The sequence below is a fragment of the Trachurus trachurus genome, assembly GCF_905171665.1.
Source record: "Trachurus trachurus genome assembly, chromosome: 23".
Taxonomy (NCBI): Eukaryota; Metazoa; Chordata; class Actinopteri; order Carangiformes; family Carangidae; genus Trachurus; species Trachurus trachurus.
In genome coordinates this window covers 12,762,692-12,785,654 of record NC_139912.1, presented here as the reverse complement: position 1 = coordinate 12,785,654, position 22,963 = coordinate 12,762,692, and the positions used below count along the sequence as shown (strand labels likewise).

General features: G+C 41.2%; 1 protein-coding gene across 1 annotated transcript; it reads left to right on the top strand.

Moving 5' to 3' along the window:
- The first annotated feature begins 1,288 nt into the window (after positions 1-1,288).
- LOC311006776 (uncharacterized protein) lies at positions 1,289-18,064 on the top strand. Its single transcript, XM_083999725.1, has 24 exons — positions 1,289-1,522; positions 3,215-3,417; positions 3,690-3,794; positions 4,613-4,708; positions 5,724-5,834; positions 6,790-6,913; positions 7,268-7,700; positions 7,939-8,006; positions 8,090-8,336; positions 8,485-8,651; positions 9,051-9,273; positions 9,397-9,533; positions 9,705-9,796; positions 10,076-10,233; positions 10,322-10,467; positions 11,532-11,784; positions 11,872-11,987; positions 12,113-12,347; positions 12,465-12,604; positions 12,691-12,940; positions 13,975-14,105; positions 14,520-14,772; positions 15,858-15,964; positions 17,278-18,064. Exons 1-24 carry the CDS (start codon positions 1,483-1,485, stop codon positions 17,283-17,285), a joined length of 3,843 nt encoding a protein of 1,280 aa, XP_083855851.1. The 5' UTR covers positions 1,289-1,482; the 3' UTR covers positions 17,286-18,064.
- The last annotated feature ends 4,899 nt before the right edge of the window (positions 18,065-22,963 follow it).

Sequence of the window (22,963 nt, the reverse complement as noted above, 5' to 3'; positions counted from 1 at the left end):
ACTGGACTTGTGCTGAGGTATAGTACTAGAGAAGCTTCTGTTTTTATGGTTTTCCAGAGCACAAGTCTCTGTAAATCTGCTGAAGAGCACCATTATGTGTAAAAGACATCCCCTCAGTGTTTCAAATACACCACGGAGGCTGTGATGTAGGGTCCGGGTATAGCTACTCTGCATCATTTTCATACCTATCAAACCATATCTGATGAATGACCCTTTGTTTATGCTCCGTTGCATCTCTGCTAAAACTCAAAGCCTCTCTGGGTGAATTCTGGGTTTTGGAGATTTCCCCCTCAGTTTTATGACAAAGGTCTGCTCAGAGGAATGCTTTGATTCAACTCACTAATGGAAATGAGGGGGGGGGGGTTCTCCTCAGAGAGCCCCAGTTGATCCTGCAGATGTGTTTTATCAGCGCTTGATCCACTCTCTTATGCTCACTTCTTGGCTCAGATACTCTTTAGTGCATTAGTGAGAGGTAAAAAGTGCAGAGTTGTGGCGCCAGCATCACAACAAGTCAATCATTTGCATACTACTGGGTAGGGCCTCCTTTGGAAACATTCCTTCAATATCCGGGTCCGCATGTTACTTATATAATCATATAGATTTTTCTGGTGCAATTCCTCCATTATTTCGTGTCCCAGTTCCCAACTGGATTCAGATCTGGTGACTGGTAGGAGCCACTGTCGTGTTCATAAAACCATTTGTCCTGCTGAAAGTTGGCATTCAAGAATAGAAAATTGTGACCATTAAGATAAACTGTGACATTAAAACCGTGACTGATTGATATTGTTTAATAGTGCAGTGGAGTGCACATGGTGCACACGAGTTACAAAGACACATACTCTCTCATAGTCTGTAATTTTAGCAATCAGTGCAAGATTTGAAATAAATGACTTGATGAATTTGAAAATGAACAAATTGTTACATAATACATATAATCTAAATAATGTAACCAGAAAAGCAAAATATATCAAAGTGTGTGTGTGTGTGTGTGTGTGTGTGTGTGTGTGTGTGTGTGTGTGTGTGTGTGTGTGTGTGTGTGTGTGTGTGTGTGTGTGTGTCAGTTTGATACAATGTAGACCTATGACCCCTGGCCGGATGTGAAAGCCAATGGCGCCATCTAGTGGTGCTCGCTCTGACTCGCCTGGTTGATCCGGTCTTCGTCAGCCAACCAGGAAAGAGGGCTTGCCGTGATCTGGACTGAGGCGGATGAGACCAGAAACCTTTGTTCTGTTTCTCCTCCCCAACGCGAGAATATAAAAACAAGAGCCCGTCAATGCTTCCAGCAACACTGCGCTCGCATGCAGCGGCTCTTTGGCGATCGCTCATGGACGTTTTATCGCAGAGCAATTAGCAGATTTTTATTATTATATTTATTAGCCCTCATATATTGACACTGTGGTTTTTTTTTTTTTTTTTTTGTTCCTGGTCGCTACAACCGGAGGGGGACGTCTGTTCAGGTTTTTTCTTCCTGTCAGCTGCTAAATGGAAATAAACCACGGAACTGAAAGTGGAAGCAGTGGAGGTGCGTGTTCTATCCTCATGAAAAAAAAATCACCATGTTGGTCTTGTGATGATCTCTGATCTGTGCAAGTTTACAGTGACCTTACCACACACAACGGGAATGAACAGCTGTATAATGGTCCTCCAGTGTTTGTATAGTGAGTGAGCTTATAGGATCCAGTGTGCAGGATGTTTGCATGTTGCATGATAAAATGTTTGTTTAGTGCGATTTTTAAAACATTATTAGGCTATTACTACTATTATTATCGCTCAGAGCTGTTATTATTTCCCAGAATCCCTCAGCCCGTGCAGCCTGCGGTGGTGTCAGGCTGTGTTCGTGCTGTTGAGTTTTGCTGTGAGTTTGATGGATGCTGTTGTCAGCGCACCTGAGAGCAGCAGCGACTGTCATCATGTCATTGTTTCACTAGAAATGAAGTTAAACTGGAGGCTGTTCACTCAGAATGCTGGTTGAAGTGATGATATCTACTGTGTGTGTGTGTGTTTTGGTGAGATGCTGCTGCTTTGCAACTATTGTAAAGCTACCTATCACTGTTTCCAAATATTTCAAAGATTAAATTAGCCTATACAGTATGAATTGATTGATTTGTTAATGATGAAAATAAGTCATAAGTAAATCCACCAGTTCTACTCCATACATCCATTTGCAGATATTGCTATTGAAACCATAGCCGCCTCAGCATGAAACATGGAAAAGTCAATAGACAATACATGAATAGTGAATGATAATAATAATACAGCCTTAAAATTATGACGACCCACCAAATATTATGACACATGGCTCCGACACATGGAGGCATGGACTCTGCAAGACCTCTGAAGGTGTGTTGTGGTATCTGGCACCAAGACGTTAGCAGCAGATCCTTTAAATCCTGTAATTTGCGAGGTGAGGCTGCGGCGGATTGGGTTTGTTTGTCCAGCACATCCCACAGGTGCTCGATTAGACTGAGATCTGGGGTTGTATTTTTTTCGAGGCCAAGTCAACAACACCTTGAACTGGATGTTGTGGTCCTCAAACCGTTCCTGAGCCACTTTTTTCAGGATGGCAGGGAGATTTATCCCAATTAATGAGGGAATACTGCCATAAGGTTTTGATGAAGGAGTAAACTTAGCGAAGTGAGATCCACATGAATGGAAAGACCCAAGGTTTCTACAAAGCAAAGCATCACACAGGACCAGGACAACTTGTGTGGCCATTGTTGGACAGGACAGGGGTCAACGTGGGGCACTGACTGGTCTGCAGCTGCACACACTCCTACTGTATAATAATAACCCCATAAACCTTTCTATTGGAACCAGCATTAGCTTCTTCAGCAGTTTGCACTACAGTATAGCTCATCTAGTAGGATCACAGCACAGGCTAGTCTCTGCTCCCCTGACACATCACTGAGCTTTAGGTGCCAGTGACCTTGTCTCTGGTTCACACTGATTGTCCTTCATTAGAGCATCCAACTACACCTGCACTATCGGCGTCCACCTGATCCATCACAATTTGGCCTCTGTCACAGCAGCTCACATCCTTAAAATTGATCATTTTGCTTGCAAATCAACTTGGACGACTAAATGTTCACCAAATATGACATAAAGTTGTGACGTGAGACCTGGTTATTTAATGTTTAAATCAAACACCTGTCTCTATTTGTTCATTCTCACTATTGTTTTCTTTTTCTTCTGCTTCTTCTCTCCTCCGCCTCAGGTAATGATCTTCCTCTCCGTTACCTACGCCTCCTGGCCCCGCCCTTGCAGCTTTTATCAGCTGCAGTGTGGCAAATTGTGCAGCAGGGACTTGTGGATCACTATGGGATGCTGGAGGAGTTTGTTACCATGGTGACAGAGCTGGTCCCAGAGCTGATGAGCTACAGTCAGAGGGCTCAGCTCATCCTGGGACTCAGGGCCAGGGTGTGTAATATTCACTGTCCAGTCACACTGAGATGAAACTAGTTCTATCAACTGGTTTCATATTAATGATATCAGCAGCAGTTTTTACATAAAGAGAATTAAAACCTCAAATAAAACAACAAAAGTAGTCGAAATAACCAGTATTGTTGTAAAGGTAGCATAGCAACAGGTCAGATATGACTATGTACAATTCAAGTCACAGAGAAAAGAGAGTCAAAGCCACTACATCTGTTTTATTGTGATGTTTTGGATCTGTTTTTGTGTACCACCAGCTGGTCCTGGAGATGTGTCGGAGCGAGCACCCAGTGGATCTGCAGGCTATTCAGCCACACCTGGACAGAATTAAAGCTCCCGCGAGCACTGCCAAGGATCACCATGTAAGTAAACTGTAGCAGGAAAACACACGACTCTGGTTAGAGGGTTTACATTTACAAAATCCCTCTCGTTCTCTTTCACTGAAAGAAATAATCAAAATGTGGTCAATGTTATATCATGATATGGCCTATTACTGTTTTCAATTCCCTTGTTTTAAAGAGGAACTATGCAGGATTTGTAGCTTAAAGCAGAAGTAAGCGGAATATTTGTGTTAATATAAGTCTTAAATAGTTATATCTTCCGACGGCAATCATTTACATACAGTGTTTGTTCTGAAACACGGGTCTCTCAGTCACTCTGCTCTGCTGTAAGCCGAAGAGAAAACTTTCCTTGTATCCTACAACCTTTATCCAATGAGGAGAGAGAACGGCATAAAGGGGCGGTCCTCTCTGTGTATGCAGCCAAGGGAATGTGGTGACCTTAGGGACGAGGGCGGGGACTGCTAACTCCATTGGCTGACAGGAAGTTAGCCAAAACGACCAGATCGCTTACTTCTGCTTTAACTATGCTACATTTTTACCTTAATTACCGGTAAACAGCTTTGGAGTAAATGTGATGGTCTAACAAATGGTTTACCTAACACAAACACATCCCGTAAACTGTAATCTCTTGTTTATGACAGATTAAACTACACAAATATGCATGGCGTAACATCGTATATGATATATAACGTTATGTACCGCTCTGTTGATTCTTGCAGGCTTCAGTGTAAACAAATGCACATAGCCAAGAGGAGGGTTAGCAAAACAGCGGGAAAGCGACTGGACTTGCATAGTTCCTCTTTAAATAGTATTGTGCTTATATTGTGTGTGTTTATTAGGTCACCATCAACCAGGTGGAGGAGTCTGAAGTGAACTTTGTGGAGTTGGTGCACTCGTTACTGGAGGATCCCTCTGAAAGAAAAGATTTTTTTGAGGTGAGACGGCATTTTCTCCGTATGTAGCAACCTGCTTATTCATCAGCCAGTCATGCGGTCAACACAACACATACGCTTAAAACTCTGCAGGTACAGGTCAGGCTAATGTTCACACCAAATAATGTGATCTCAGACTTTGACCGTGTTGGTGCCAGACAGGCCTGTTTTGTGTTTTCTGAACCTGTTGATCTCCTGGGACTTTCACACCCAACAGTCTCTAGAGTGTTTTTTTTACTCTGGGTGGTGTGTAAAGAGATCACTTGTCTTTACAAGAAGCAGCTTAGAATTCACACGACACATCCAACCACGACGAGGCAGATGGGCTACAACAGCGGACGACCACGTTGGGTTCCTCTGCTGTCAGCCAAAAACATAAAATCTGTGGCTGCAGTGGGCACAGGCTCCAAAACTGGACAGTGGAAGATGGTAAAACCGAGCCCGGTCTGATGAATGTGGATTTCTGCTGAGGCTCACAGATGGCCGGGTCAGAACTTGGCATCAACGGCTTGAAACCATGAACCCAACCGATATGTGACGCGATATAACATTTTGTAATACTAAGCAGTTTAAGAACATCACTCCAAATTTTCCTCCACACATTTCTAACTCAAAATGGTAAAATGAAAAAATCAAAGCTACACTTGACTGCACCATATACTGTACTGGGATGTACACTGTATCATCTGATAGAAACTGTGCACAATGTGCTATTCAGACCAGGATTGTCTTTTTAATTTTATTTAACTGTACTGTCATCTCATTATAATTAGAAGGATAATGGCTTAGTTAATCAAACTGCACAATCCTCGTTTCCCAAAAACTATATTCTAATGTTTTAAAAGCTCAACAAGTTGAGACACACGCTGGTGCAGCAAAAAAAAAAAAAATCAGAGGAGCTGCACCCGGCGGCATCAAGGACAGTTTTGCTTTAAGGGAAGCAAACAGCCCCTTAACACACACACTCATCCTAAATGGATCTGCCCTCTCTCTTAGTCCGCCTGTCTCTCATTTGTAGGAAATTTTCCCAGTGTATTTCGGGCCAAAGTACGACGCAGCACTCGAGATGCTGGTGTGGGAGTTCATATCGAGACTGGACAAGCTGCTGCCAGTCCCAGACTTCACACAGGTATTGTGTTTCCTTTAACAGCCACTTATACAGCAATAGTGATAAAATAATGATTATATGTTAATTATAGTTGTTATAATTAGATGTGTTTATCTGATTAACGCAGTGCTGAATTGCCATGACATATATGATGTGTATTTTACACTCAGAGAAAGAAGCAAACACATTGTGGCAGCTCTAAATGTCGTCTTTAGTGCAACTATCACTTAAGAGAATATGTCTTTTCATAGCCACTCTGCAGCGATTTGCTGCTGACAGTCATGCTTATGTAACAGGTCTCGTTTTGGCTACTGTTACATCCCCAGTTTGACACCTACCCACTGCAGTGCTGAAGCGAAAGGCTACCTGGGGAGTTGCCTGGGCCCTGTGGGAGGTCTGCTCCACTTGTTGTGCCTGTGCGTTTTATTCCACCACCATTATGAAACCCGAATGCAACACAAAACAGTTCATCATCGGGGGAAACGGCCTTGGCATGACTTCAAACCGAGCAGCCCCCTTTTTTCAGGCTGACTGTGGCACACGGGCTCAGTGCTGCGGCTCATCGGTCTGCACCACTGACCCAGAGACAGATATAGAGGAGGGTTAACTGGGCGCAGGTGCAGCACAGTGTCCCAGTGGACTGTCTCCTCCTCTCTCCCTTTGTTACAGGGAGACAGACACTAAAACACAACACATAACAAGCTCTCAGGCACTATAGGTAAAGATGTAAAAAAAAAAAAACATTTACATGAATTATTTCTTATGGAGACCACATGAGATTGTAATGTGATCCTGGTCAAGTGTCTAGAAAAACCAAATATGTGTTTAAGAAAGGAAAACATAAGCTCTTAACAAATGAAGGTGCTGCTGTAAATGAACTACTTCTTCTGTTCAGCCTCTCTGCAGCGTAAACAATAACCAGCATTAGAAATGAAGCCTAAATGACTAAAACTAGTAACTTGATCTCGCTCCTCAGCTGGCAGCCTTGCTTGGAGACGCTCCGTCATTCCTAGACGAATGTTTACAATCCCTCTTCCCGCCAGAGGACATGAAGGCCATACTTGAACACCACAGAAACCTTGGTCACTTTGAAGAGAAAGGTATCTATCTATCTATCTATCTATCTATCTATCTATCTATCTATCTATCTATCTATCTATCTATCTATCTATCTATCTATCTATCTATCTATCTATCTATCTATCTATTTATTGTTCCTTTGCCTAATTATCCGCATCTCCTAAATAAAATTACTTCCTGTAGTTTGTGTCATCACACAGCTAATGAGGCATTACTTTTAGACAAGAAAATGCAGGTGCATTGAGAACAACCAGCTTCTCTCTTTGCATTTAGTTAAATGACGGTTTGGACATGTTTGTCAGTTGTTTCTTTCTCAATGATTTATGTTTGACCCAAACCAGGAGCTAATTAGCCTTCCTTCCTCTCAACATTAGATCCTAGATTATTACCGATGGACGACTGCATCCTCTCCTCCCTGTCGCTACCTCCCGGGGCCAAAGCTGTCACCGACACCACCTCCTGCTCACCTGCTCTCAAAGACTCGACCTCTCCAGAGCACAAAGAGAGTCTCGACGCTCCCATCAACACAAGCTGCCCCGAGAGGCCGAGCAGGAGGAGCGCCGAGACAATCGGACAAAGACTCAAGGAGACAAAGGGCTGTAGAGGAGGGGACGTTTCTCAGGAGAGGAAAGGGCAAAACTGTGATGAAACCATAGACCTCACCGCATCTAATGAGGGTGCGGACACGGACTTGGCGACCAATGGGGACGTCCGAGGCCTGAGAGGAGCGAGGGCTCACAGGAAGAGGAAGCTGAGCGGAGGTGAAGACGTTCCCGCCAAGCAGCCTGCGGAGGCGGCAGCTTTCTTGTAAGATTTCCAGAAACATTTTGCTCAGTGGTTACACACACACACACACACACACACAGACATGAAAGCCAAGTTTTTATTGCTTCACTGTCTTGGCTTTAAATCCTCAGTCTCAGTCCTTCCATCCCTTTTCATTCATGATATATCATGAACATTATGTTTCCTCCCAACCACAATATAAATATTACATAAGCCAACACATCATACTTGTCAGTGGTGGTGTTTTCCATCTTTACAGGGATTCCTCGTTGGACGATGAGAATTCAGGGGAATCTCCTCTAATCTCAATATGGGGAGATTATACAGGTCTGTATCGCTGGATCCACACACACCTTTCTTTATCTTTAATCTCAGTTCTGTAACTAACTTATTTTTTTGTATTTTTCCAGACTCTCAGGAAACTTCACTGCCAGTTGTAACGGACATGAAGGTTCCCTGGTCGGACGAGGAGACGCTCCATCTGCTCGACATTTGGGGCAAAGACTCGATGCAGCGGGCTTTGAAGGGCTGCTTAAAAAACCGTCACATATTCACACAGATCGCACAGAAGATGGCAGAGAGGGGATACATGCGAACGGTGGAGCAGTGCCAGACCAGGATCAAACGACTGAAGAAATGTTTCCGGCAGAACAACAGGTGGGTTTTCATCACTTCAACCCACATGGTTCAGTAGATCATGTCCAATCTTATGAAATTTGACTAGTACAAAACAGAATTTGTGAAATAATGGTAGCGATTCTCTGACTAAACGCCTGTCGTCTTGTCCTTGATCCACCACCAAAAGAAACTCGAGGATCGAGGGTAAATTTTACGAGCGGCTGGAGTCTGTCCTCGGCTCCTCGGCTCCTTCGGCTTTACCTGAGCTCACCTACGATGTTGAGGACGTCCTCGAGGAAGACGATGGCGAAGAGGACTTGCAGTTTCTCGGCCATGCGAGCCGTGTGGACATAGGTACGATGTCATATTTTAAACCTCTGTTTAGTAACATAATTTGGAGTTATAAAGCCGCATATTCTTTATTCTTTATTTATTTATATCAGGCATTATACATTTTTTAGACAATGTTATAAAGGTTTAGATGATGTGTTCCTAGGTTCTATCCTATGCTGTCCTTTTTAAATGAAAGAAAACAGAAATATATAATAATAAATACAATATGAAGTTAAAATGTAATATCTGCATTAACGTTATTCTTAAACTTTAGATTCAACTCAACCCTTTTGACTGTAATTTCTTCCCAAAGCTCAAAAATAAACCAACAATATCACATAGATTGATCAAAATGAAACATTCAAGTACTATTATTATACTTTTTATTCTACAAAACAATATGTCATGGGTTTTTTCAAGGGACTAGAAGTGTTCCATGGACAGACCGGGAGTCGTTGACCCTCATCACCACGTGGGCTGAAGACAAGATGCAGCAGGAGCTGAGAGGGATGCACAGAAACGGACACATTTTTTCCATCATATCCACCAAGATGGCCACTCAGGGCTTCTCTCGAACACCAGAGCAGTGCCAGACGAGGCTGAAAAGGCTCAAGTCAAACTTCAGGCAATGTTACCAAAACAAGTATGTGCGTGTTTGCAACAAAAAAATAAAGAAAAGAAAAGGGAAAGACAGAACGAACATCAATTTTGTTGATTATTATCTACTGTATGTGATTTGATCGCTTTTTTTATCTTCACACTGTAGCCTGAAAGGACAGGGGCATGTCGAGTGCAAGTTTTACAATGAACTGGGAAGAATTTTGGTGAAGGACTTTGCCTCAGTGCCGCAGCTGGATGAAATACCAGAGGAGCCTGAAGACAGCGACATTCCTGCCTACCCCGGTAAACACACAGACAACAAGAGCTGCATGACTAATAATGATAATAATAATGAATAAAAGGAAATAGTCAAATGTTAAATCAGCAGCAGTTGTAGTTGGTTGTCCAGCGATCTTCAATGAAATGAATGGGTTATTATTACTGTATATCAGATTTTTATTTTTGTCTCTTCAGACTCTGTTGTGGGAATTCAGGAGGACAGGAAGAAAGTCCCCTGGTCGGACAAGGAGACGGTCATCCTTCTGGAGATCTGGGGAGACACACAGGTAGAGGACAGTTACATAATGAACATCCTGCATTTTGACTGTAATATACTTGAATTTAATATTTGAACTTCTGAGAAAAGTTTGATTTGAAACCAAACTAAATGAAACTTGAAATCCTCTTGACTGTGATTTAAAGTTAAAGTTTGAGCTCAAGAAGCATCGAATCAGCTCCAGTACATGGTGATGTTGTTGTACCAGAGGATGCATGTGCACGATATCATCATCAGTCTGATTGTCAAAGTGATTTCAAATATTAATATGGATTTCTCCTGCGTCCAGGTCCAGCAGAGCCTCAAACGCTCCTCACATAATGGTCACATTTTTACGGAAATATCCGAGAAGCTCGGCGCCCACGGTTACTCCCGCAGCGCAGACCAGTGCCACACCAGGATCAAGCGGCTAAAAGCAAATTATCGCCAGTGTCAGGAAAATATGAGGTAAAAATCTGCACATGGTTATTTGTTTTGTGTGTGTGTTTATAAGTGTGTGTGTGTGAGTTAATGCAACTGACTTTGCCGTCTGCAGCTCGTCTGGGACTGATAGAATCGATTTCAAATTTTACGACCTGCTGGAACAAATCCTGGAGAAGCAGCCGTCGACGTCCGCCGCCGTGGTTACCGACTCCATCGAGATATCAGAGGACTCCAATGGTGAATCAGTGACAGAAACAGGTAGAATATCCACTGATGTGATCAATATGTGTTGTGATTGGAGTCGTCTAAGTACAAAATAACAAAGCATTTCCAGATGCTTGTAAGAACATACTGTACTGTATATGTGATTGTTGTATGCTAACATCCCGCTTAGATTTCTATATGGCATTCTTGCACTTGTGTCACATATAGTGCAACTGTTGAATGACTTGTTTGGCTTGTAGCTATATGGTTAGTCAGGTGCAAAAATGAGGATTTTAGAATATGTTCCAAGGCACCAGACTAACTTTTTTTTTTACAAAGAGCATAATGGCCCCTAACTTAAAATTTTAGGCGAAGAATCTCCCGCACACTTTCCTCTTACTTGCAATATTATTTATTGTTAAAAGGCCAACGTTTCGGTTGTTTAACCTTCTTCAGGATGTCAAACAGGGGGACTGAAGGCCAGTCTCTTTTGTAGGCTGGTAGGCCTGCATGATCCAATAGGAATACACCACATGACATAGAGGGGGCCGCAGATCATCCCACAAAGCGCAAATAAATACAACAGAATATGACACATTCAATAAAAATTTTTGAAGGATGAATAGAATAATGTCACATCTCAAGGTATAATCATTAGAAATTGCAAGTAGAAAATTTAGGGGGCGCACAGCCGCACACTATAAATGGATTTCCAAAGCAAATATTTGCATTTCATTTTCATTCTCATTCATGATTCTCACACACATTGGCCTGACACCTGTAATGACAGATTTCAGATTCTTTGAGTTGCCCCTTCCACATTAATAATAATCAGTCCTTAATACATCATATAGGAAAAAATATAATAAAAAATATATAATAAACTATAAATTATGTAAATTGTAATGGATTTTATTGTAGTTAATCAGTGTGCAATATTATGCATTTTAGATTATTAATGGATTTTGTTCAGTACCTCCACACAGGCTGAGTTGTAAATAAATAGTATGCATATGGCATTTATAATGTGGATAATGTTAAACTGTAAAAAATAGGACAGTGTTGTAGTTTCACAGCAGTACTGCAGGCAGTGACAAGTACTGCGTTTGTGTTGACAGACGGAGACGTCGCCGTGTCAACAGAAAGATCGGGAACCAGCACCTGGTCCGACGAGGAGACGGTGGCGCTCATGGATATCTGGGGTGAAGAGGACGTTCAGAGGGCGATGAGGGGCTTCGTCCACAACGGGCACGTTTACGCCGACATCGCCGAGAGAATGCACGACCTCGGCTTCTCCAAGACGTCAGAGCAGTGCCGCTGGAAGGTCAAGTCCCTGAGGAACAACTTTCGACAGTGCTATGACAGAAAGAAGTGAGATCCTTTGAACTGTTGGTGTGTTTTGTAGATATAAAGTGACCTCGTGGTAGTAACGGTTCATATTTCTCACACATTTTTTAGATGTGGGAGAAGAGTAGATTACAGATTCTACAACCAACTGGAACAAATACTGGGACAAGAAGCAGCTTCTCTTGATGAGTTCGAAGAACGAGACGAACAGCCGGAACAGGATCTAGGTAGAGTCAGAGTCAGGTTCATTCATTCATTTCATTTAATTTCATCATTCATAGCAGCAGCAGAAAAGCTCCGTCAGATAAACATCCAATCACAGGCCCGGTGTCTTTTTATTTCCCCCTTGCAGTAGGGATGGATTGCCTGAACACGGTGTGGTCGGAGCAGGAGACGGTGGCTCTCGTCGAGCTGTGGGCTGCAGACGACGTGCAGCACAGCCTGAAAACCTGCGTCCGCAACGGGCACATATTCGCCGACATGGCGGAGAAAATGGCCGCCCTGGGATACCTGAGGACGGCGGAGCAGTGCCACTCCCGGATAAAAAGGCTAAAGAAGACATACAGGCGTTACTCCAACAGCCGGAAGTAAAAAATTAAAGAAATTTAAAAAAAGAATGTCTGATTGTGTTGTGTGGATTGTCAGATGAATAATTTACATCACCCTGTTTCCCAGCTTACTTACCTTTGTTTCACTCTTTGTAGAAGTGGAGGACGTCCCACGGTGTTTCGATACTTCCATCTCCTGGCTCCAGTGCTTGGTGACGAGTCTTTGTACCCCGATGTGGACAGTGCTGCCTTGGACGCCACCTTGCAATCACTCATTGACAAGGAAACCGACTTGTGTAGGGCTAAATGATCAAATCCACTTTTGTCATTACTAATGTCATCGCAGCATTAATTAACACGAGGCCGTTGTTCCGACTTGTAGACGAGCAGCCGTCGACCAGCCACCTGCTGGCCGACCTGAGCAGAAAGATGCCCTGGTCGGACCAGGAGACTCGCATCCTGCTGGAGATCTGGGGAGAAAACGACGTCCAGCTCACCCTGAAGGGCTGCCTGAAGAACCGACACGTGTTCGAGTACATCTCGGAGAAGATGAACGACCGAGGGTTCATGAGGACCTCAGAGCAGTGCTACACCCGCATTAAGCGCCTCAAACACGGCTTCCTCCATGAAAAGTCAGTGAAGACAAAACTATGATTCTTACTTTTTATAAAGCGTGTTCAGGTGATTTGAAAGCACTCATGTCCGCTCTTTATCAGATGGTGTTCACAAATACAAGAAAGCTGCTTCTCTTTAACAGTAAATTACAAGATTTAAAGGAGCTATATGTAAGACTGTGGCCAAAACTGTTGCTGCAGTCAGATTCCCCAACTCGAGGTTGCCAGATACCCACACGTTATCCTCTGACCTGCTCCGGCTTTTTGTGGCTATGGTACCCTTAGACTCACTCACACAGTCATTACGCGATGGTCAGTACGCCACCGGAACTGCAATGATGTAGTAATAGAACGAAATGACCCAGATAAAGCTGTATACATGCACTGGGAAAACGGAGTATTGTGCAGAAAGTTACTGTAGGTGTGTGTCCAGGAGAAAATTAGCCAGTTATTCTCCGCTTTCAGCCGTCTCCATCTTTCAAACACATCTCCTATGCAGATCCTGGTTCGTTTCTGCTTTTGTCAAGACGTGTTTGAGTCAAAGCGAAGTCTTTTAATGTTAGTAACATCAGAAAAATAATCCACAATGCTTATACGTAGCTGCAGCTCAGTGTCCAAACTGGCAACCTGGATGCTGAAATGCCACTGACTTCATTATTGGGAGATAGCGGTGGGTGGCCCTACAGATGAAAACATAAACATGATTTGCATGCTGCAATTAAAATTTTTCAATGCGAATATTCTGGCTGTATTATTGTTGTCAGTTAGATCAGTATTTAGAATGAACATGGTTTCTTAGTCTCTGGTGACATAGTGGGTGATTTTATGATTTCTTCTTGCCATACATTTCTTACATATAGTTCCTTTAAGATCTTCATAACTTGTAAGTAGCATTCATTGAAGTATTTATGTGAGAAAGAGTAAAAGGACACATCACGTCTGACTTTAAACTTAAGCAGTACTTTTGTTTGTGTCTTCATGGTTTAGGATGTAGCTTTGAATATTTTATGTCTGGCGGTAACTTTGAATTTCTTTCTTTTTTTTACATTCAGGGAGGAATTCAAGTTCTTCACTGAGATGGAGGGAATCTTCAGGAAGGAGTTGAAGGTAGACGACCAGGTCACTGACACCTCAGTCCCAGATGAGCCAGAAGAAAGTGCACCTGAACCCGGCCAAAAGAAAGGTGAAGCAGTTTACCTGTGTATATCCACCTTTTTCCGAACGTCAAAAACGTAAGCCGGTTTTGCTCTTCCGGTGGAATTTTATGTTTACGTTTCCATGGTTTTTTTTTTTTTTTTTCAATGAAAATCTGTAAAATGCAGGGATCATCACACCAGTTTTTAACAATGGATTTCACACAAATTGACATCCGTGTTAAAAGCCAGCGTTAATAGATCCATGCGTTTACCGCAACTATGACAACGACTGAAAACCATGGAAACGTAACATACAATTCCACCAAAACCGGCAAAACCGGCTTCCGCTTTTGACCATAGATCACGTTCGGAAACTTGTGGACACCTGTCTATGGCTTTTCCTTATTCCGTATTATTTGAATCATGCCATTCGTCTTAATCTGACAATTCTCTTCTCTTAGTTGCCTCAAATAACCAGTGGGTGGGTGACAGCACGAAGCTGGCCTGGAGCGACGGGGAGACCGAGGCCCTCCTGGACATTTGGGGGAGCGAGGAGATCCAGAACAACTTGAAGGGCTGCACCAAAAACAAACATATCTTCATCCAGATCTCTCAGGTCATGGCCAGCCAGGGCTACCTGCGTACACCTGAACAGTGTCAGACCAGGATAAAAAGGCTGAGGGCCAATTTCAGACACTTCCTGGAGGGCAGAAAGTAAGTACAGGTGCTTGGTGTCCAGGGGGGGAGGACAGTGAAGGTCTTGTCAGGCGTGTTGGTTTATTTGAGAGAGGAATTATTATTTATTAAATTGGATAATTACAAAGAACTTTGTACACGGATCGTCTTTGATTAGGAAATCGCAGTCTGCAAGCAGTGATCTGCAACCACCAGCACAGAGAGAATGACGATAAACGAAACCGTTACATACACATACATAATATATTTTGCACTATGTGTGTGTAATTAATTCTATTGGTTTAGACTTAGCTCTCACTTCGTTGGTGCGCAGGCTGGTCCCAGCCTCTTTGGCACATGATCCATCCAATCCTCAGAGACAGCGCCCTGAAAAAAGAAACCTCCCTACTCTGTTTCCGGCCCTTCTTTATTTGGGTAGCTTTAACTGCCTCACTCCTGACACGTTCAAGGACCTCCATCGTTCTTCTCCCTATCCTCTCTGGTTTCTATCAACTTTTGGGCCTCTCTGGTCATACAACTGTTACAAGAGAATGACTTTTTCTCACGAACAAGGTGTCCAGTGTCTCCCTTTAACACACAAGTGCATCACACATACTTGAATATTTATAATTGGTAAATTTATAAGACTAGCTTGAACAAACTTGTTTTCTACATAACATAAAATCATAGCAAAAAACATCTGATTGTCTTTCTTTCTTCATAATGTAAGATAAATCACTCTAAACATCCTGGCCTTTCTCTTCACTGTATTAATTCTTTGTAACACCAATGCTTTATTCCATCTCATCATTCAACAAGACATGTCAGCCCAGTTATCACATTGTTTAAATAATAGCTTAATCAATAAAAGAGAACTTTATTCAGTAAACATTAAGTGTCCAGCTCCAATCAATAGTCATAAGGCTATAATGGTCCGATTTTATCAGTAGATATAAATGTTCAGTGTTTAAAGGAAAATCCAACCCAACTGTCTAAACACCCACATTCTTAAAGCTGTCTCATCCAAACATGTTTTTACCCTCCTAGCAGTAGCTGATCTTATAATATAACATGATTTTCTGCCTCTGCCTGACTAGTTCTTACATTGTGTCTCATATTTCTAGAGGAGACAAGCAGGAGTGCAAATACTTTGACCAGTTGGTGCAGATATTTGGCAGCAAGTACGGGATGAACTCTGACCCCCTGGCTGACGATACAGCTGATGTCGTAGGTAAGTAGTCACCGTGCCTCACTGAGATTTTCCATCATTTAGCATTAAAGGGATAGTTCACTCAAAATTGAAATTTCACTCATTATCTACTCCCCCTCATGTCGACTAAGGGCTGGGAGAAGTTGCAGAGTCCTCCGTGGCTTCTCTGAGTTGCAGCGGGGCTCCGTACAGCACTGCATGTCCATGTGACGGTTGCAAATGGATACCACTTTTCTTCATAACAAAAAGACACACCAAAAAACATCCAAATACCTCCATAGTGCTGTATCCATTTGCAACCGTTATATTGACATGCACTGCTATGCCGAGTCCCCCTGTAACTCAGAGAAGCCACGGATAACTCTGCAACTTCTCCCAGCCCTTAGTCCACATGAGGGGGAGTAAATAATGAGTGCAATTTGAATTTTGGGTGAACTATTCTTTTAACATTTAGCATCTGTGTGGCCTTTTGAAATTGAAAAACTAAAGCTAGGAGGATATAAATGTCTGTTGTGTGTTTTTATGTGGGTACACTTTGCGTTATACTGTACACATGTTTCTATTATTACTTCAGCACTATTAGTTAAACAGCTTTCAAAAGACACATTTTACAGTTTTGCAAATATGTTTGTTTTCTTGCTGAGAGCTGGATGAAGAATTGAATGAATAAATTAAATGATTTAGCTTTATGAATACACCGCCTGCATCATATGTGCATTGTGGGTTCACACTGGATGTGTGTCTTCTGCATCACAGCCACTGCCAGGTCATCATTAACAGAATTTGCCTTGCCATTTGTTTACCTTCATTCAGCACAACACACACACACACACACACACTGATAATGACACAGAGAGAGCAGCGGATAACTTCCCCTTTATCTGACATAATATAATTACAGCCCACCATATCCATAACACATGGCCTTCATTGCCTCCACATTTAATTGCTTACATGGCTGAAAGTTATATTTCTTGTCTCTCACATCTGCGTCATATTCACATTCAGCTAAAATGTTGAAACTATAGTGAAAGATGTCCGTTTTATGTGACGTAGCTAAATTTATGTCATTATCATCCCTGCAGCTGCAACGCTTGCAGTTTATTCTCGTTTCCAGTGTTTATGCTTTGCTAACTGTCTTTTGACTCTAGCTAAATAATCAACAGACAAATATTCATATTCATGTTACTGACTGTAAATATCACCACCTACACAAAGAGACACTGTAGAGCCAATGCCATATTAGCTACTCTACGTTCCCATTTTGAAATGTGTTACTGTCAGTCATAAATATTATCAGTGATGTTTACAATTCAAATTTTTCTGTCTAACAGAGTCATGAAGCAGTCGCATTCATCATTAAGACGACACGGCACAGATTCAGAGGAAGAGCAACAAGGACATAAATGGAGAAACTGATACTTGCTGCTGTGGTGTGCAGTTGTTTACAGACAACAGAAGAAAGCCTGTCCAGGCTCACTGGAATTTACATTTGCCTCTGTAGATTCTTCAGATACTTTTACATTCTTCAGACGGACAATACCTATTTGTCTGTAATGTAGTGTCCACGTGTGCGTTTGTGTCCCTCAGTTAGAGTGTCAATGTGATTACTGACAATAGAGCCATGCTACTAAAACGAGGATGCTCAGGGCTTGAGGGAAAAAACTAGAATTACTGATTTTGACCTGGTGAGAGTCACAGAAAATGTTGTTCTCTCCCAGAAAACATGTTTTTTTTTTGTTTTTTGTTTTTTTTCTAATACTAAATATTTTGTACTTGAACTTTAAGTGACTGAATCAAAGTACAAGCAAAAAAGAAATACACACAAGGCCTACAACTACAGCCTATTTGTTTTTTGGTCTTAACTGTTTAATCTTCTGTCTTTGCACTTGTTTTTGTAACGTTTGGGATCCAAGTGTTGAGAGGTTAAAGTTGAAGTATTTAAGTTTATCTTATTTAAATTATGTTATCAATATGAGTTGAACTTGGGTTTTATTTATTTAAATGACTGTTTACATATATGTTCGAAAGTTTTCCAGTTTTCTTTAAATAGGTTACACTTTGAATATAGTACATTTTTCCTCAAACATGTTGACGTTTTGTCAAATCCATTAAAAGAAACTTGAAATGGGAATTAAGTTGTGATTATTTTTGTGTAAAATATCTAAAATATTAAGAAAACTACAAAGAACAAAACGAGCACAAAATAAAAACAATCATGAATTGATTGTTTTTTTAAAATAAAAGACAGGCATTAATGCTAGAACAGTAAAACACAGTAAAAAATAAACATTTCTTAAGTAGTGTCCAATAAAGGTGCTATAGTTTTCTCCTACACCCCTAGCCGCTAGCGCTAACTCTTGGACAGACTGGAGGATGCAGCGACTCGCTATCGGAAAGTGTCAACTAGCTGCTGTTAGCAAGCTAACTTAAGTGGGAGAAAAAGATGCAATAGAAAGAAGAGTTCAAGTATATGAACCAAGTTTATGTTGAACTCATGTTTCTTTTGGACTGTTAAGTAAACAACTGTTTTAATGGTAATGCTAGATATGTAGCAGACAGTAGCTAACCTTCAAATAGCTCTGTATAATGTTCTCCATGGAAACATATTGCAAATCCAGCCTTTATGGAGGAATATATTCCTTAGCATCGTGTTTGTGGCTAACTGAAGAATTTAAAGCTTATGTTATCTTTCTTTGCGCTAGCTGTTTTTTGGGCTTTCCCAAGCGATGGAGTAAATCTCTGGTTCTTTAGCTGCTAATTGCTCTAATCAAGTAGTAGTAAAGTGTACAGTGGACCTGAGGACTTTACACTCAAAACAGCTGCCTGCTGTGGGTATAAAGCTGATAACAGTGAGTGAACCATTACAGCAAAGGGGGATCAAAATAATGAGCAAAGACTTGCAGTGATAATTCTTCTGTTCACATTGTTATTTGAGTCGTATAAAAATAGATTAGCTATAGACATTTTAACTCAAGGATCCGACTGCTTGAACCCCCCCCCCCCCCCAAAATACACACACACGGGATGATTTAGTGCTGTTTGTATTAACTGCAGTAAACCAGATGTTCTGCTCCGCTTACATTAAATAAACTCTCAAGTGGAATGACGAGAAACCAGGCAGCAATTGCTGGGCAACGACTTATAAATACACCAGCATTTCCTGTCACGGTGAAGCAGGAAGGGCATCCTCATAAGCCTACTTCTATGGTCTAGTTATTATCCAACACACTGAGGAGGATGCCTACATGACAAATATTCTTAGGTTTAGTAAAGTCTGACAGTCAGTCCACCACAGTGGTCCAATTGGGAAAATTTTACTATGGATTGAATTGTAACAGAGAGACATCTTCTGGGGAACTTGAAAGTCAAATTAATATTTGATCAAAATAAAAAAATATATATATTTCAATACAACATATATATTTATTATTAAAATACTGTGAATCACACATGATCAAACATTTCACAATCAACCAGTACTCACAGTGTGTTGTTGAATATGTGTTTTCAATTATTATACTTTAAAAAAGTTTTTTGGCACACAAAAAATATCGGTCACAGGTGCAGCTGAGCAAGAACAAACAACAAAGCTTCAGATGATCAAGAATAAATGTGTACTTGAGGTCTATAAGAGCCGCTAAATAGTATGTGCTGCAAGTTATCCTTAAAATACAATTCCTTGATATTTCACAGTGAGTGAAAAGTGAAATGCAGCAAAGTGTCGTATAAACAGCTTCAGAATTAGACTTTAGGCACTGCAGTACAGTCCAACAATACGATGATTTGTTTTGGACATTGAGAATTGAATGGAACCCGTTCTAACATTTTGATTCCATCAGAATTGTTAAGAGGTTTTAATTTCAATTCCCCTAAACGGTTCCTAAACAATTTTCATTGCACTTCGTCTGGTAATGCCGATGCGTACACTGGTGTCCAGGTTGAGGGTATAGGTATTCATTTACTAAAATAGATGATACTGTTCCATCCAAAAAGAACTCAGGTAAGCACCCTCATTTAGACCATGCAAACTTTTTTGATCCCGCCTCTTAAAAGAATCAGAATTCAGAATTGTTAGGGAACCGGAATCGAAACACAGAATCGGAATCAGAATTGGATTTGTTTCCATCAGCCTGTTTAGATGCGCATCTAGAAGTATCGCATCGGAAAATGATGATGGAAACTCCATAATTCAAACTAAAATCCCCTGATTCGCACAAACTAAAATACGAATTAAGTGTGACGTAGTGCAACAACATGGCGGACAACATAAGATTTGTGTGAAATACCATAGTAACTTTTTGTTAATATCAGTAAAGGAGAAAAACATCACTGCTATCCACTTGCCTGATAAAGCGTTTACAGGCTGGTTGCCATGCCAACCTGCGGAAAAAAACTTGCACGAGTTTCAAAATTTCAGAAAAGTCCATACGTTTTGGTGGAAAGTGGGGCTTGAGGTTGATTCTCTCTTGGCCAAATAATATGTTCAACACAAAAAAGATGGTTTCCCTCTCTCCAAAGACAGTTTCTGGATGGTTTGTTCACATCAGCCAACACAGCATCAGTGGGTAGCAGAGGTGAATCCGTCTCTATCATAACTGTGTAGAATTTGCTAGTTTTACTATCCAACAAACTCAAACATGTAACCTGATGTTCGACAGGGGGAGGGTCCAGTTCTTCTTGCAGCTTCTTCAGCAACGACACAGGAATGCGTCCCATTGGGTTGTCGTCAATCTCTTCCTCCGAATCTCGTTCCTCTCGCGCCACATTCGATCCGTCCTCTGTTTCTATGGCTACAGCCTCATCACTTTTACTTTCCTCAACTTCCCTGTCTTTGCTGCTGTCCTCATCTGTTTGGTCACAATTGTCCTTTCTGAGGAACACCACTCGAACCAGTTTCTCTCCTCCACTCAGTCTGTATTTCCACTCACTCAGCTTGTACAAACAAGACTCATAACAAAGCTGAGAACACAAGGAAAACATATCACTCTGTGTCAGATGGTTCCCATTCATATTTGACCGTTTGTGTTGTTTCTTTTAAATTTCATCATCATTTTGTCATGGAACTTACTATAATGGAACTTAAAATCCCAGCCAGAATGCACAGCACGAGGAGAGAAATCGGTACACCACTGACGATGCAGAGCTAAGAGAGATCAAAGATATCCATCTATTACTGTGTGATAATAAGCCTGCGAATATATATGAATACTAAACTGAGTGAAAAGATCTGCCAAATCATAATACAGTAGTTCTTACCCATGTTATCATGATGGCCCAAAATGTGTAGCTGCCTTTCACTGTAAGGGACAGGACTGTAGGGAGACAAGGCTACACACATGCACACACGTGTGTTAATAGTGAATGGTCAAGACTTTATGGATGTAGTATGACTGTCTATGTTAATCCAAGGCTAAGAAGAACTACATACTGTACCTTACTGAACATTGGCATCCATTGAGATTGTTAGCATTGAAATTGTTTGTGTAATAGCTAGGATGACCTCTACATCAAGATGATTTTACGAATGGAATTACACATGACTTTTTTTTTCACAAAACAATCAACAAAAATAGGAATATTAAAAAAAAAAAAAAAAAAAACATTTTTCAGTTGAACAAACCAAAAATGTTCTGAGTTTGGTTTGTGTTTGTGTGTAGCACAACAGCCAACATCTTACCTTGTAATAAACGCTGCTGTTTCTATATTGAACCTAGAGCAGAAAAAAAGGTGAAAATTATGTGTCTGTTGCAAACACTGTAAAATATACACAATATTACTGTGTTGTGAAATTTACATCAACTCCTATGCTATAGTTATCTTAAAGCCCGGCCTGTCATCTTTAATGGGATTATTTGAGTTTGAAAGACTCACACATTCAGAGCTGTCGTCCACTCCTTCACATAAGCAAGAGTCAGGGATGATAGGCCACCAGTCTCTATAGGACTGGAGTCCGCAACACTTAAACTGGGCCAAACACACACACGCACACACACGCACATTTGCAGGCAATGAGTAGGGGAGACAGCTCATAGTAGATGTATAATTCCAGGACAGATTGTGACAGATACTTAATAAAACAACAAAGATAAAAAAGTGTTACAACCATCCCCACCCCAGTCAGCCATTGTTTGACCAGCTGTACCAGCATGGTGGTTTGAAATAAACATCGATAAAATTACTCATTTTTTAACTAAGAACCTGCTCTTTCATCTTATACAAGTTATCTAATTCAAACTTCAACGGTATCCATACTAGTCAAAATTTAGGCTTGGTCCAAAATATTAGTTTCTGACCTAAAAAAAAAATGTTTTTTTGGCTGTAAAACCTACACACCTATTGACACAGCCATGCAAATTAACTTGCGATGTCAGGGAGTAAGTGGGTACACATGATATTGATCACATAACTCTGTTAACTGTTAACCGTTATTGGTGAAAGTGATGCTGTTACAACCATCTCCTTGTTAAAACCATCCCCAGTCTCCCCTAACATCAGCACAATTCCTTACAGTAAGACATCCTTTCACATTGTTCCTTACCTCAGTCTGCCAGCGGTACACATTGCCTATACCGTTACAGTTTCTGACGTTCAAATGCATTCGTGTGTCTCTTGGTGTATAATGACTAAGAGGTCTCAGTGACATGTAGCGCCTCTCAAATGCCACTAATCCCTATGGAAGAAAATGGATGAACTGAATGACAGCTTTTATTAACATTCCTACCATTTTTAAATACACATTTCATAGTCTTTCCCCTGTTAATGGAGTTGCTCAGTCATCAGCATGTGACAAAAAAATAAGCAAATTTCCATCAAACTTCATCAATCATCAATCATACAAGCAGGTTTGGTATTACCCACCTCCTTCTCCTTCTGCCAAACATCCGCAAAATGTATCGCCATGTACACAAACAGGATACAGATCCCAAACACTGACTATGGAGGGACAACAAGAGAGAGATTTTAGAATTATGTTGTGGTTTTTTTGTTTGCTTTTTATCTTGCACATGTCAGACACCA